This window comes from Meleagris gallopavo, chromosome 1 (genome assembly GCF_000146605.3).
Source record: "Meleagris gallopavo isolate NT-WF06-2002-E0010 breed Aviagen turkey brand Nicholas breeding stock chromosome 1, Turkey_5.1, whole genome shotgun sequence".
NCBI classification, from domain to species: Eukaryota; Metazoa; Chordata; class Aves; order Galliformes; family Phasianidae; genus Meleagris; species Meleagris gallopavo.
In genome coordinates this window covers 10,712,276-10,728,981 of record NC_015011.2, presented here as the reverse complement: position 1 = coordinate 10,728,981, position 16,706 = coordinate 10,712,276, and the positions used below count along the sequence as shown (strand labels likewise).

Here is a 16,706-nt window from a genome sequence, read left to right as displayed (position 1 = left end):
TCGGCGGCTGCAACGCCCACGTGCCCCTGATGCTGGTGCTCGACCTGTACGCGGGAGCTGCCGGCGTGCAGCAGGTAATGGAACGCTCCTCCCCGATACCGCGCGCGAGGGGTCTGCGGGTCTGTGGGCTCTTCACGGGCTTATCGTGGAGTCAGCGAATGGTTTGGCTTGGAGGGGACCTTAAAGCCCACCAGCCCCAACCCCTGCCGTGGGCTGGCTGCCCCCTGCCAGCTCAGGCTGCCCAGGGTCCCATCCAACCCGGCCCTGAGCGCCTGCAGGGATGGGGCACCCACAGCTCTATGGGCAGCTGTGCCAGAGCCTCACCGCCCTCTGAGTAAAACATTTCTTCCTAACATCTAATTTATGTCTCCCATCGTTTAATTTAAAGCCACTTCTCCTTGTCCCTCACGTAGAAAGTTGCTCCTCTTCCTGTTGATAAGCCCCCCTTAAGTACTGGAAGGCTACAGTGAGGTCTCCCCAGAGCCATCTCCAGGTTGAACAGCCCCAGCTCTCTCAGCCGGTCTTCATAGGAGAGGTGCTGCAGTCCTCTGATTATCTTCATGGCCTTCTGGACCCACTCCAACAGTTCCACATCCTTCCTGTGCTGGGAGTCCCAGGCCTGGACATAGAACTCCAGATGGGGCCTCGCAAGGGCAGAGCAGTGGGGAAAAATCAGCTCCCTCTGCCTGCTGGCCACCTGTCTTCTGATGCAGTTCAGGATACAGTGGACTTTCTGCACTGCAAGAGCACACGAGTGCTTCTGGGCTCTTCGTGCTTTTCTGCACACCTCACAGGCTTCTGAGCTATCAGAAGTGCCTTCCAGTGTATTTCTGATGTGTCGGTATTTTACCACAGTGACACAGACTTCTAGCAGAATGGCTAAAGGTACATTTCTGCCCTGTGGCCCAATCCTTTGACAGTCATACAGCCAGTTTGTAGGGGAAACATGCTCTGTACCTTGGAGGAGCACCTGCAGCTGAAGCTTCTGCTTGGCTGCTCCTACAAATGTCCCATGTAAACAAGGGGTGGCACTTGACCAGCTCAGTGCTGAGCTCACAGTGCTACTGCTGGGCCCATCCCATGGAGAGCCCCTTCTTGGCAGACATGTATTGAGCTCCTGACTATGCTGTGCCCAAAGAACACTTACAAACTCCAGATGTGTGCAACTCACTCTCTTTGTGTATTAAATACATTGGGATGGTTATAAGATTTCTGGCATCCTTTACTTATTCCCAATTCACAAAACAAATTATGCTGCATATGCCTCTTAAATAATACTGTTGTGTAAGATTTTTTTTTAACTTCATAGACCTTAGCTAGTGATCAGAACATAAAATTCAGATTAAAATATGAAAGGTTCTTCTAAAGACTGAGTGCTTGTGCGGAGTCTGAAATTTTAATTTGTTTTACTGTAGAATTGTCAGGTTGCTAGGAAATAAAGATAAAGCAGTAATTTTTTTTCAGGATGAAGCATATTAGATATGTCAGAATTTACAAAACCACTGCTGAGGAGTTCAGGCAAGAAGTGAAAAAATGAGATTGAAGCATAGCCAGAAGCAGGTCTGAGAGGGCTGCATGAGGCTCTTAAGAATTCCATTAGAAGGCAGCATCACTTAGTTTTCATTTTAATGGTGGTATAAATCTCAACTTTAATTTGATGTAATGCAGAACTTTGAAATGACTTCTTTGCATTACTACATTGTACTCAGGCATCAAAACAAAGCTCAAAGGCAGTGCAAAGCTCCAATCTGCACAAAATGCCTTGGGCAGCTCTTCCTTCACATTCTGTTATAGTATTTGCAAACACCCACAGTGTCTCAGCAGAATGCGGCCTTCCTTGCTTCACCCACTGCAGCTCATTACAGCCTTTGTGAATACAAAATCCTGTGGCAGCAGTGAGATGACATGGCCCTGATTTCAGTGTATTCTCTTCATAATGCTAATGAATTTTCATTGAATAAATTGATTGAATCTTTTTTTGCTTTTGACATTATAATAAAACTGACTCTCATAACAGAGAAAGCAAGTGAGAGCCATATCTGAACCGAGGATTTTCTTTCCCATCCTGTGCTCACCTAGTTGCAAAGCACTGTACACTGTTGCTGTTCCACCAGCTTGTGCCGAGTAAGTTTGCTTAACAGCTCAATATTTCAGGTACCAGTGCAAGTCAGGCTATGGGCATAAACCTTAAGGGCTCCTTTATAAATAGAAAAAGACTGAGCTGTAAGGCCAATAGCACCATGAAGTAGACATCTTTTAAGTGAACATGGCAGTTTCTTTGTGCAGTTACTGGCTGACACTAACTGGAATGGGTTAGAAACTGTGGAGCAAAATTTGTGTGCACTCGAGGAAAGAGCAGTCAGCAGAGCCTTATTGTGTCACACAGAAAGGTGTGAGCTAATGTCGTATAAATTCACTGCATGCTAGAAATGAAAAGGACTTGATTTAAAAATAACAGTTTCATTGCTGCCATCAGCTGTCTGTATGTGTCGTGGCCACTCAGATGTTTTTAAGAATATCTTTGTTTTTTGTGCTTTTTTCCTTTCCCTTTAGTGTTTCTGTTATTTAAAAGATCCTTACTTGCTTATGTAACTGTAAATTGACAATAAGCTCTTTGTTATCTCAGGCTGTGATTTTAATATTGTAAAACTGACCTCATATCAGCGGGTCATATGTTTGCTTCTGACTTCCCTGGCTCCACAGTCCTTACAAATGTTTGGCACACTTGGAGTCACAATAATCCAAGTAAAAATGGTCAATAGAAATATCAATATCAGAGCCCATTTTAGTATAAAAATTACTTCTGTAAAGTCATTGTGCTGATTTTCATTGGGTTCTAAACTTAGCAAATACTATGGCAGAAAGTGGCACTTCAGAATCTTTTTAAAGTAGTATACAAGGTATCAATTAATGGTCACCTCTGCAATGTATTTGCCTTGCAGCTTTGATATTTGTTGCTTTGAACATGGAAAATTAGATGGTATATAACCCCATACTGGGGAGCTTTGCTGGTCAGTAAGTATTCAAAATTTGATTGAGACTGTCACACAGCCTAGACTAATTGTCCTGGCTGTCCATATTAATTGGTTTCTACTTTAACACGGAGCAAGTCAGCTGGCTGTCTAAGCAAGGGGAGGGCATGGAAACTGGCTCATAGTTAAGCTCAGACTGCAAGTTTGAGCTGAAAAGTTAAATTGGCTTAAAATATTTGGCTCTGCAAATCTACGCTACACCAAAAGCGAAGCTGCCACAGACAGTGTGAATGTAGAGCCTGTGACCTATGAAGTGTAAGAACAGAATTCTTTTTCCCCGGGAGCTACATCACCTTTTTCATAGACTTGCCAAAGCTGTCACAAAAGCTGCCAAGTTTCTAGTCTGTGCTGCTCGTGTCTCTCGTCTTTCATGCTGCAGGGTTAGAGATCACAGAATCTCTATAAACTCTGCAGTTATGCAGTTACAGTCCATGGAAAAGACTGCTTACTTTTCTGGTTTTGGTAGCTGTCTTGTCCTGACCCCTTTGCTTTATATAACTCTTCTGCTGAAATCTGGTTTAATTGTGCTTATTGTTTTTGAGCTATAGCTAGGTTATGGAATCACAGAATGGCTTGGGTTGGAAGGGACCCTAGGGATCATCATATTCCAACCCCCTGCCATAGGGAGGCTTATCTTCTGTTTTAACCCTGTTGTTACAGCACACAGTTCTACTTCCACTTTTTGTTCTTTTCCTTTTTTTTTTTAATATGGTCAGGGACCTTTATGCTTAGTTTTCATTTCTATTTGTAAAATCCATTATATCTTGAACTTCTGACATTTTTCAGCTTTCTTCCTCTCTTTCAGTACAGCAGGGTTTTCTTGTTTATCAGCTAATATTTTTTGCATGGATTTTGCTCAGTGCTATCATCCACGCGTTCAGTTTTATCAGCCTGAAGGCCGATACACCCAGCATGCTGTCGTAATGATAAAGCCCATTGTTCCAGTATCGGGGAACAGGGAACAGATTTCTCCAACATGGACAACCAAAGAGGAGCATTTTTTTCAGTTCATTTATCTTTATTTTCAGCTTTATTTTCAGATATTTAAAGTCAGAGCACTTGACATAGAGTGATAGTTTTCAAAAACAAATACATCCTTTCTCCTTACCATTTGCAATTAAGCATCAAATTCTTATGGCGAGTGCTGTGCTTCACTGAAGCTGGAATATCTGTAATAGTCCAGTGGTCTTTAGTGGCCCATGATGGAATACTATGGATCTCCTATCTTTTTTTTCTCTCTCAAAATCCCTTATGTGTGTGTTCTCTAGCCTCAAGTGGTGGAATGTTGTACAAGTGATGCACTCAGAATGCTTATGTTTTACTTTCAGTCTTTATGTCTTTGTCTTGTGTTAATTAATTATCGCTCATTTAGCTAGGTATCTTTTCAGCACATGTATCTTCTGAAAGCCGGGGTATTAAAACACAACACCTAGGTTCCAAATGGAGTATTTGTTCTACAATAGCTGTATTTTTATTTTACAGATGGGTTGGTCGCTTCTTTGCAAGTTGATTGAAATTTGTCCAAGTACTCTGCAGAACATAGCTCTTAAGGATGTTGGGAAGGACTGGGAAGTGCTGGGTGTTCACCAGTAAGTATGTTGTATGCAAAGAGTCCTTCAAAATGTTTTGTATCACAGCAGCATACATATACAATGAAATGCATTTATGTAAAGTTATTAGATCAGCTTCTACATAAATATTTTTATGGATTTCTTCAGGTTTTGTAATAAAAGACTCACACAAGCAGGGGTCTTGTCTGTGTGTATAAATTACCTGATGGGGAGAATAAAGAAAACTGAGCCAGCTCCTTTCTGGGATGTGCCCAATGATAGGACAAGAAGCATTAGGCACAAATTGAAATAGAGAAAATTCCTCTTAAACATTAAAAAAAACAATCAATTGTATTTTAATACTTTGAAATTGATCAAACACTGGAACGGGTTGCCTAGAGAGGCTGTGAAGTCCTAAGCCTTGGAGATATTCAGAACCTGACTGTCCATGGCTCTGAGCAATCAGCTATAATTGACCCTGTGCTGGAGAGGGGAGCTGAATTAAGGGATCTTCTGAGCTCCTTGCCAATTACAGTGATTCTGGGATGCTGTGGCTGTGAAGATGTTTTATTTTAACAGACAGTGTCACCTGGACAGTTCTGTGTATGTGTTATTCACAAATATGATATGTTATATCCACAAGTCTCAAGTGGTGTAAATCAAGACAGGTTGTTTCTCACACCTGATCATAGTTGACTGAAAATAAAGTATTTAAAGTAGTCACCTCAACTACCTGTGAAGTCAGAGGACACAGCTACCTTCAAAAGATGATTCTTTCCATCGTTGCAGTAAGTAATGCTGAAGCAAGGCATGCTTGGATTTGAACATGCCCATATCTCTCCATTGGCTGTTGAGCAAGGTGCTACAGCCCTATGACTCCACTAGTAGATCTTTCTCTGCTTTTACAGTTTTCACCATACCCTTCCTTAGAAAGACTGCTGTTGTTATGTTACTTGCATGAAGTTGTGGTATGTCTGTTGTGGTTTTTTTTTTCAATGGTGGCTAGAGTATAGAGTCAGCAGGGGCATGAACTGCCTTGTTTTTGTTGGAAAGCACAAATGATTTTTTATTGCTTTTCATGAACAATAACTGAGGTGAAGCTGTACCAGCTAGTTAAGATTTCTTTGGCACGCTTGTTAATTAACTTATTCTGGAAGGTACAGTAACTTTAAAGATAGTGTTTATTCTTTGGTCCCCAGAAAATTACTCTGTTTTTGAGCTGGTATTTTGCAGTCTCCTGTTGTGGGTTATACACTCGCACCTGTTGTGAAATAAGCACCACTTAGCCACCCAGTTGCTCCCTCCAGTGGGACTGGGAAGAGAATCAGAGGAGCAGAAGTGAGAAAACTCATCATTTGACATAAAGACATTGCAATAAGTAAAAGAGTAAAAATCAATAAAACATAGCAAATGGCATAAAAGCAATAATTTGCCACCAGTCCACCAATGCCCAGCCAATCTTCAAGCAACAGCAACCCTTGGCAAACTTCCCTCAGTTTTATTGCTGAATATGACATTACATGGTGTGAAATATCTCTTTGATCAGTTCAGAAGAGCTGTTGTGGCTGCATTCCCTCCCAGTATATTGCCCACAGCTGATTATGGAGCAAGGAGGTAAAGAAATCTTCATGCTACGGTTTCTACATGAGTGTGCATGTATGCTCACGCCTGCAAATAGACAACAAAATGCATTAGGAATGCCTAGGACTATAACATTTTAATCAGCAGGTTAAGGAACCATATTTATGGGTGTTAGTTACTCTACCAGCTTGGTTAGGGTGGCTCCTTGTTTTTGTTGATTCATCGCCCAGATACTCAGTCCATCCACTTGGGCTGTACGCTTGGCCAAGAATTTGCCTCAGGACTGAAATGCCAGTATCCAAAGTGTGTATACAGAAACTTCAGGGAGGAATCTGTTCTGAGTTTGAAGTGGGGGGGGAGGGCGTAGGGGAAGCATCTGCATTTAGTTGGATTTTATTTTCCATTCTTAAGATAATCCACACACAGTATTTTTTCTAGCCCTCTTCTGTGACTTGGATCGTCACAGCTACTATAGTAGTGCTCCAGAAGAGGAGAGATTTATGCTAACAGCATCATAGTACATTGAGAAAAGAAACAAAACTTTTAATAAAAAATAAATTTTAATCATTAATAAATAATTACAAAGAGGAAATATAATCTTTCTAGCTTATAAATATAGGCATTAACAAGGCACACGTCATCATCATTATTCAATGTGTGGCCCACTGCCTTATTTTGGATACTCTATCTGAAAACTGGCCTATTAATTTCTTCTTGGCTTTTCTTTGCATTCATCAATATTGCTTAGAGCTTTATAATCTTGTTTAAAGAGGAGTTGTTACAGATTTGAAGTCACTGTCTTAGTAAGTGATGTTAGAAGCATCAACTGATTTTTAGGTGCCTAATACAGTACATGCTCTGGATTTTTTAGAGTAACCACCATTGCTTGACTCTCTTAGTGTTTAAGAATTCAGCTTCATTTGACTCTACTTGCAACATTTCAGAGGTTAATATCCACAAATTTCAAGTTGGCTCACTCAGAAAGGAGAGAGTGTACAATTGCTAGTCTGTGAAACACTTGGTAGTGATTTGTTCAGCATCACGTAAGTGCTGTATGACAGAACCTTAGGGTAGAATTCTCCATGAAATTCTTCAAATTCTTTAGCTGAGTAATTGTTTTTTCTCTTCCAGAAAATCCTTCATAATTCACTGTAACTTCATCCTTGCAACAAACAGAACACTGCCATACCATCACTGGAACAGGTTGCCCAAGGAGGCTGTGGATGCCCCATCCCTGGAGGCATTCAAGGCCAGGCTGGATGTGGCTCTGGGCAGCCTGGTCTTGTGGTTGGCGACCCTGCACATAGCAGGGGGATTGAAACTAGATGATCACTGTGGTCCTTTTCAACCCAGGCCATTCTATGATCCTATGATTCTATGATCTACAGCCTGCTGCACAACATGGCCCTGCTTTCTGTAGAATAATTAGAATAATTCTGTTCTGAATAAAACTTGTCTCCTGTAGAATTAATAGAAGTATACACAATTAAAAGTTAAATGGCTTTAAAGACTGCTGCTAATTTCTGTAACTGTTGTTGTTCATTCTTTTTTTTTTTTAAGAAACTTTGTATTTAAAAAAAGTATGTTTATATTTCTTTATCTATAACTCTTCCCTTTTTTTTTTTTTAATTTTTAGGCAGATTCTTAAAATGCTCACAGTCCACAAAGGAAATGTAATTCTCTCAGTAATAGGACTAAAAACATTAAATCTACTCCTGATGTCAGGTATTGTCTGTTAATTTTTCCTACTCTATCTGAGCCTTTAAAACACAGAACTGTGGTATAAATTGTGTGACTGCACGCTTCGCCCTGGCTTGTCTGTTTTACTCTCCAAAGTCATTTGTACTCGTATGCAAAGTAATAACTGTACTGTTTTGCACCTTTTTTGAACTAGGTAGAAAGGAATTTTCTAATTGCAAGGCCATGAAGAATATGGCTTGCCATGCTTGTTATTAGCATAGACATAAATACTTAGTGTGTAATTAAGTTAAATAAGTAAGAGCTTATTCTTCCTTAGCAAAGTATAAACTTGATGACAGTCTGACTTGATTCCTTTAGTACTGGTTTGTAGATTTGAAAGGAGTAAAATAATCTCTGCTGTATTTATTATTCTGCTCTCCAGAGACCCAATCTTACCAGATACTGTAGGACTGTTTTCTCAGTCCTAAACTGTTGAAATTAAAGAGAGCCTGCAAAAGAGGTATTCTGCAACCTTTATTCATGGTAGCACATAATACTAAATTATTGTTCAAATAGGAATGTTTCCACTGATTTTAGAAAACATTAGAATCAGCCTTGTTTACAGAATAAAGATTAGACTTTATTTTAGGTAATTAAAGCTCATCTGGCTGTCCAGAGGTTTCTGCTCCAAGCAGCAAAATGAGACAGACACATTCAGAAAATGCTGCATGCTATTGATTTATCTATTTTTTAAGATTGTTACCTCATGAACCTGATTTCCTCTTCTTTTTAATTGCAGACTTAAGTTCTCATTCCAACTATCTTAATTCAGAAAAATATTCCAAATTGTACCTTGTCTCATTGTCAGAGAAGACTGCTAGTGTTCTTTTTGTCTCTAAGCCCAAAAACTTGAACTGTACTCTAGCTGGAAGTGATTAGCCACAATGCCAAGAGAGTGCAAATAGGATTTCATGATACAGATGGACAAATGTCATGGTTCCAGCCGTCTTTATTGCAGCAATTTTATTTGTCAGTGAAATTCTTCAGCTTGAAAGAAGTATCCTTCTGGATTGGTTGATTTTCCACCAGTTTAGCAAGTTGGACTGGCTCACTGAGAGGTCTGACAAGTGCCAGTGCAAAGTGGAAGCAAGAGTGTAAAGGGGAAGCTACCTTTTTTGCCAGTAATGTCTTAGAACATACCAATTGTATTCTAAAATATGACCTTAAAAAATAACAGCCTCCTCTGTTATACAAAAACCTGGATTTGAGCCACCAGAGTACATTTTAAGGACAGAATTAAAGACTTCAGGATTTTAATGTTGAGTACAGTGCTTCAGTAAACATGTTGAGAATGCATCAGCTCAACATATGATCTCTTCTATTTAGATGTAATTGCTTTCCTGCTCCTGGAGGAAGAAGTGGATGTGTTTTCCTTGGTATTTAATGCCATGCACACCTTCCCTAAAAATGAAGAGATCCAGCAACATGGATGTAGAGCATTATGCAAGCTTTTTGAAAAAGGTATTTGTATCTTGTGTGTTATTAAATTAAGAAATGTACAGGTTGGGAAGGGACTGCAGATACTTATTTAGCTGAAAAAAAAAAGAATTCTTGCATTTCAGATTAAATGCATTAAATGTGTTCTTTGAAAGAGCTAGCTCAAAACGGGTTTTCACTGTATTCCATTATTTACATGCTGTCTTGGTGAGGAACGCCTGAACTTTGTTCTGTGAAAAAAACTGAAAGGCATTTTTGCAAAATAATCATAGGAAAGCATTTAAAAGTCAGAACTCAGTTACAGAAAATGTAGTCTGGAAAAACTCGTAGTAAAAGGGGCTCAGTTTTTGTAAAAGGAATTTTAATTGAGGGAAATGGAAAGTACAGGTATGGAGAATACCTATGGAACACATGTTCCATGGAAAATAAATATAAGAAAACTTTATAAAAACAATTACATTTTCTCATCTTGTATCAGAATATGAATTATTTCCTCAAAACATACATTCTTTCTTTTCCTTTTTAATTTAGTTCCAGAAGAGCAGCTGACTGAATTTGTTGAAAGCAAAGATCATATGATCATACTGGAAGTATTTAAAGAGTTTCCAGAGAAAGAGGAGGTGATTCTTCCTGCACTTTATTCATTACATTCCTTAGCTGGTCCGTGTAAGTGCATTATTGAAAATCATTCTTCCCATATCTTGTATCAGCTTGCCTCAGTGCATGGTAATCTTTTGGTGACTGTGAATAAAATAAAACTTCCATGTCTCTCTAGAGAAAAACTGATGCTGCAAAAATAGTGACTCATTTTGCCAGAAGGTACAGCTTTGCAGCGAGAATTGGTTGAGAGTGGTCAGGCAAATCACTTTTCTGTTTTCTGTGAGAAATACTGACTTGTAATTTTTAGTGAGACTTCTTCCTTTTCAGCTATTCTCATAGTAATTATATCTCCCATATTCTTCTGCTCAGAATAAGTGGTAACTAAGATACTTATTGTGGTTTAGGAGTTAAATTTCAAATTCTCTGCCTTTTAAAATGATTGAATAATAAGATCTATTTACTGATCAAATATATATTCAGTGAGTTTATGTAGCCTGTAAGGAACATTGCTGGCCAAGGCTATTCCACAGGGGAAGATTTCCCATGCACTCCAATGCAGGCCAAGGCTGAGAAAACGAGTTTGGCTGAAGCACCCCTCTCTGATCATTCAGTGGTGTCTGCAATGAGGAACACGGGTAGCACTGCACACATTATGGAGTCTCATGATGCTTCATACATCCTGTCTATTTGTGTAGGAAGCATGCTGGCCCAGAGAATGCCATAAAACAGGAACTAGACTGTAGTTTCCCACATTTCATCAGGCTCCGAGCTGTTTAGTTTCTCATTCACAAGCTTTTAGCTTTTCCAGTTTTGTTTAAAAATTAAGCATTCCTTAAGCCAGAAATAGTTGTACCTTAACCCAGAAGCTATTTCTGTTTTCTGAGGAAGAGGGTGCCAAATTCTGAGGACTTTTAAAAGAAATAATTACTTAGACAAAGTGTAATAATTCCAAGAGGAGACCATGACGAAGATTTAGTTCAAGGTAAGTGTTCTTTTTAGAGTTAGCACTTTCAATTTTTGATGTGAAGGACTGAAAATTGGGAAACAAAGATAGCTTGTGCATGAATATGCAAAGCAAGGCTACTTAGACCAGCATTCATACTCTGTACTATTACATCCCACATTACATGCACCTCAGAGAAAATCATTCAGTACACACATAGGCTTTGTTCCATCTCATATGTCAAAAAAAATGGAAGGGTGGAAGTTTATCCCAGTGCTATACAAGAGCTCTTTCTAATCTCAGTCATCTTGAGTGAATGAGAAAATGCTTTGCTGCCAACTGTCCACCAAAGTCTGTAGGGAAGTGATGTATCACGAGTTTTGCCATTTAGATGTTACTCATTGGCACATCTGTCCAGGCTTCTCCTATATTTAATGGAGAGAAACAGGCACCTCCAGCGGAAATTTTACCTCAGGCTAACAGAGGTACCTGTTATTCCCTGAAATATGGACTGCTCAGATCTCCTCCTCAGTTTCTGTGAGATCCCTGATGTTCAAGTTTTGGTGGTTAAGATTAGATGTTACACATCCCATCTCCTTTTCTCTAGCTGGTCCCGGGGACTCACTGTATGTGTAGCACAGCTTTGATCTTGCAGGATGTAAATGTGCGCTTAATTATGCTTTCTCTTTAGTCAGCAATTTTAGAATCTTATGAATATTGTAATGTATTGATTATCACCTGTGAATTGATGACTTCTTGTGAAGTGTGCAAAACTTCAAAAAGTATTTTCCAGTTAAGAATGATCTTACTAAACCACCATTATATTAAAAGCATTGCAAAAAGTACCTTCCTTCACTAACAGAGTGATTCAGAAATGCTTCTCACCAGAACTTCCTGTTTTGATTTGCAGAAAATCACTATATACAGGAATGCCAAGCTGTTGAAAAGAATATTAAGAAAGTTTGTAGGCTTCTGTAGAGCAGATCTGAACTCTCTTGGAGTCAGTGACAGGATTCTCTTTCATTTGTTGGGGCCAGGATTTTGTCCAACATTATCTACTGCTAGGATGCTTTCATGCGCAGTGTTTTTAATTGTAATTAATGTAATGCTATTTTGTTTATAATTACTAAATGCAAGATTGCTGTCCTCTATAGCAAAGGATAGCATTCCATCATTTTACTGGATAATTTGACTGTCCCATTGATTTCTCTATCTGACCTGCATAATCAACTGTAAATAGGGTGAGGTGACTGAGCCCTGGCACATGCTGCCCATTGAGGCTGTGGAATCTCTGTTCTTAGAGATACTCAGAAGCCATTTGGTCATGGTTCTGGCTCAGGGTGATCCTGCTCGATCAGAGGGGTTGTTCCAGTTGATCTCAGAGGTCCCTTTCAATCTCAACCATTATTTGATTCTGTGAAATACAGAATTTGAACTGACTTTCAAAATATTATAGGAACATTAGATGAATACTTCTATGCCCTCAATACTTAATAGTCTTATGGTAGAAGTGATTTGAACCAAATTTAGATTTGGTGACTTTCACTCTAAAAATGAAAGAAAATGAAAGAGGAACACAGTTAAAACAAATAAATGACATCTATTAGAAAAGAGAAATCTAAATTGTTTCCCATCTGTACGTGCCTGGGAATATTTATCATAATGCTGTAAAATATAGTAGTGAATTAATATTTTTAAATCTGTTCATCTTTAAGAAAGTATTTATATACTGGTAGTTACTGAGGAGATTCCTGTTACATGGCATGGTGTGAAATGGAACTAATCCATAAAAATTAATATGGACTCTGAACTTACTGAATTATTTCCAAGTGTTAGTAGTCATTAATTAATGCTTTCTATGGCAAGACTAAAAAAAAAAATGCGACCCTCTTTTCAAATTGTAAGCAAAAGTTAAAATATGGAATCTATTTTCTAACTCTATTTAATGAAAGTCTCTATTACAACCTAATTACTGGGTTTTTTTTCCTCTTAAAAATTAATTTTTGTTTGTTTCTTTAGCCAGCAATGTTGAAGTGCTCATGTCTGGAAATGTTCGCTGCTACAATGTTATAGTAGAAATGATGAAAAGTTTCCCCAATAGTGAAACTGTTCAGGAAGTATGTTGCTGCTTGTTGCATAAGCTTACTTTGGGTAAGTTCACAATTTATTTACTTTTTTTGTCAGTTTAGTCTAACTGTGTAAGAATCAGTTACTGACATCTAGTGTTAAAGCCAACTAGGGCTACTATGCCAGTTAGTCTTCAGGGGTGTATATTGCTCTGTATTTCTGGCAATGTGAAGGTGTTGAGGTAACACAGTAACAGTCAGTATGGAATCTTTGGTGATAAACGTTAGTAACAATGACAGAAGCTGCCAGACAAGCCTGGAGAAAAGAGTTAGCAGATCAATAGATCTCCCATTCTTTATAACATTATTATAGAATGGAAGAAAAGTCCTCCTAAAAATATTTTTTGAAGTGGTAGTGCTGGATATGCGAGAACTTGCTTCTGCTATGGAATGATAGCAGAAGCAAGATAGAGAAGGGATCCCCAAGGTTGTGTTTTTCTCCTGCATTCAAAGACCCATGCTGCATTCATTCCTGCTCAGTTGTGGTGCCTGCTGCAGGGCCCTCTGCCTGCAGCCATGAGACAAGCAGTTTGCTGGGCTTCTCTTGGCTTTAGTCCTTTGTCCATCTCAGCTGACAAGAACTGGTGTCACATTAAGCAAAATAATAGTAATGCCTAAAAGGGATTTGATATACCTGTTTTCAGCTCTGCTGTCTCTTGCTGTTGTAGTAAGCTGATCTGAGCAGTTGCTAAGGATTATGTAACAGGAAGTTCAAATGAAAATATTTTTCTCTCTACTGTTTTAAAAAAGACTGTGAGTAGCAGCTGGAGTAGTAGCCTATGCTGCATGGCAGGTTCCTCATCACTCAGCCAAGCCCTTTCTCGTAAGTTAGAGTTCCCACTTCTTGCAGGTGGTGGCCTGAAGCTGCCGCAGATGCCGGTACCACTGCACAAGTCTTGTAATCAAATCAATCTCATCCTGTCACCATCTGTTTCCTCTCCTTCATGCAGATATTGTACAGAATACAGATCAAACTTGAGTGCAAACCAGAGCAACTTCCACTTCCCCTCCAGAAAGCCAAATAAACATTTCAAGAAAGTGTGGTGGTTTCTGAGGTGGTATTTGCAGCTCTTGGGCAAGAGGGGATGTTACCCTTGAAGAGCTTCATGTGCAAGGCCAACTGAATGGTAACAGAGCATTTGTGAGGACACAGCAACTCTGTTGACATGCTGTGATCCTGCCCTATGTGCAACCAATCTGATTTCATGGCCTGTCAGGCAGGAGCATGCATTTGTCACGAGTGTTTACTGACTACCAATAGTGACAGTTAAACAGCCACGAGATCTGTTACTTCTTCTTTCAGCTTAACAGATGCCTTTCCTCTTGATAAGCTGACACTTTGGGAGGGATATGGGAAGAGGCGTCCACAGCAGCAGACAGTGAGGGAAACAAGTGTGAAGTTGCTAGGTTGTCCTTCCTGCCAAGCACATGAGACTGGTAAAGAAGTGGGGTTAGGTTTTCTTGTGTGTGTAATTCCATTTTTGAAGCTCAAATGCAGGTATTTCTCAAGTATTTGAGAAACATTGATACAGATTTGAATTTCACTTTCATGCTGCTAATGTGATTCTCATTGTTATGAACTATAGTTAAAATTAAATATCAAACTAGAAACCATAGCTATTGAACTGTTTTACCACGTGAGTGTTGCTGTATTTTGCATGATATTTGTTTTCACAGTAAATTGAGAAGTTATTTTATTTTTCTTGCTTTGGTTTGTGGAATTCCTTATATTCAACATACAATATGTGCCATACAGCTTATGATAAAATCTGTGCTTTAAATACATGAATCATTAAAAGCTAGTTCTTTCTACTGTTCCACAATGTATGTGTTCTGGATTTACAAAGGTACATTTGATCTATTTTACAAGGACAAAATCAGAAGGCGAAACAGGGTTAAAACAGTCTCTTAGCAGGATAAATCAAATCATTGCAGGAATTCAAGACCATGATTGCTTTTGCTTCCTGGCAGGAAGTCTGCAAATGATACACAGACTGCATCTTTCTTATTTTGCTGACAGCATATATTTCATTTTGCATTAAGCCTCATTCTTTCTATTAAAAAACCAAAAATATCACAAAGAACTTGGATTCCAGTTGTTGTTTTTTTTTTTCCTTTCTCCTATTCTTTCCTCATATAAAATAATGTTACGATGTTATGTGAATGCCCCTAAAAATACATCAAATGTTTGCACACAGTTTTTGCATTACGTGTTGAGAAATTTATGCTAAATGTGTGTAAAACTAGGTATGTGTTTATGTTCACTTAATATCTTAATCTATTTTCAGGAAACTTTTTCAATATCCTTGTGTTACATAAGGTTCCAGAAGTCATCGTGAAGGCTGTGAAAACATATTCTGAAAATGCAAAGTTACAGGCTGCAGCTCTCAGTTGTTTAGCTCTTCTCAGTGAGTAAATTCATTTCTAAATACATCAATACATTACTTAATTAGGAAATTGGGAGATCAATGTTTTAATATTTATTATTTAATTTCCTGTTGTTCTTAATTCCATTTCTTTAACGTGAAAGCCTCAAATAAGATAGTTTTGATTTTCTGCATGCTTAGTTAAGGTTTGTTTTGTTAATACGATAGTATGACATTCTTGTGTTCATGCCATATTGCTGAGTGTTCAGAGCTGGGAAGTTGTGCTAAGAGATCCTAACAGGGCAACCTACTTGTTCATAGGCAAATGTTGGATAATCCCTTTGTTTAATCAATGGATATATATATATATCCAGGAGCTTGGCTAATATAATTTATATTGGAGAAATAAGAGAATGTCACTCACCCTGTCCTGGGCTTGCAAGATGAACTCCTGATGGAGCGGATCTCCAGAGAGATCCTTCCCCGCCGGCAGTCAGCTCTTAAATGGGTCTAGGAGAGTTGGAGCCAGGCTCCACCCCTTCCTGCAGCACAGGTGATTTGCCTTCACCTGTGCTCCCGTGGCTGACTCATTGCTCGCCTCAGGTGATCAATCAAAGGTTCAGGCCGTGATTCAGCAGCCCCATACACCCTCCTTAATAAAAAAATTCTGGAAACAACAATGCTAATTTGATGCCATGTTTGCCATGTACAGCAGTACTCACACTGTGCCAGTTGACTGCAACACTAAATCAGAGCTTGTGCTTGAGTTCTGAAATCAATTAAAATGCTTAACCTTTTCCTTGAGTACACCTCAGTTGCTATTTTTAAACAGAAGTTAGTCAGCCAGTGGCAAAAAGCTGATCCTCTTAGTCTTTGAGATATACAGAAGTCACTAGAAATGCAATGTAGCAATTCTCAAAAAAGCAAATGTTAGAAATCATCACACACTCCAGTAAGTTTCAAATAATATAGTCAGCATTGATACATTTTTTCTTAAATGCTGAAAATCACAGGTATAAGATGATTTATTTTACATTAATTTGCACTTTGTGGGACCAAATATTTCTCTCAGCAACCTCAATTTGTGTTTTTAAATGGTTTCACTCTTCAGAGTGAAGATGGCTCTGTGATAGGTGGTTATGTGCAAATGAACCACAGTTACATTTTATGTGTGTGTTGTTCTGTATGTAAATACATAATATAACATAACATATATGTGCAGGTCTTTTCAGAACCTCAGCTTTGACTGATATGTAATTATCTAATTACAGATACACTAAAGGTCTATCTAAGAAAATTTTTGATTCCCTTTATAGCCCTTTTTCAATTAG

The 16,706-nt window shown here is 38.8% G+C and overlaps 1 protein-coding gene across 1 annotated transcript in view; it reads left to right on the top strand.

Moving 5' to 3' along the window:
- Positions 1–6: 6 nt before the first annotated feature.
- Positions 7–16,706, top strand: part of LRRK2 (leucine rich repeat kinase 2) — a 63,112-nt gene continuing 46,412 nt past the window's right edge. Inside the window, exons 1-7 of the mRNA XM_010728672.2 lie at positions 7–74; positions 4,515–4,621; positions 7,800–7,888; positions 9,230–9,364; positions 9,872–10,006; positions 12,903–13,034; positions 15,298–15,417. Coding sequence (XP_010726974.2) covers positions 30–74; positions 4,515–4,621; positions 7,800–7,888; positions 9,230–9,364; positions 9,872–10,006; positions 12,903–13,034; positions 15,298–15,417 — 763 coding nt within the window. The 5' untranslated portion in view covers positions 7–29. The remainder of the gene's footprint in view (positions 75–4,514; positions 4,622–7,799; positions 7,889–9,229; positions 9,365–9,871; positions 10,007–12,902; positions 13,035–15,297; positions 15,418–16,706) is intronic.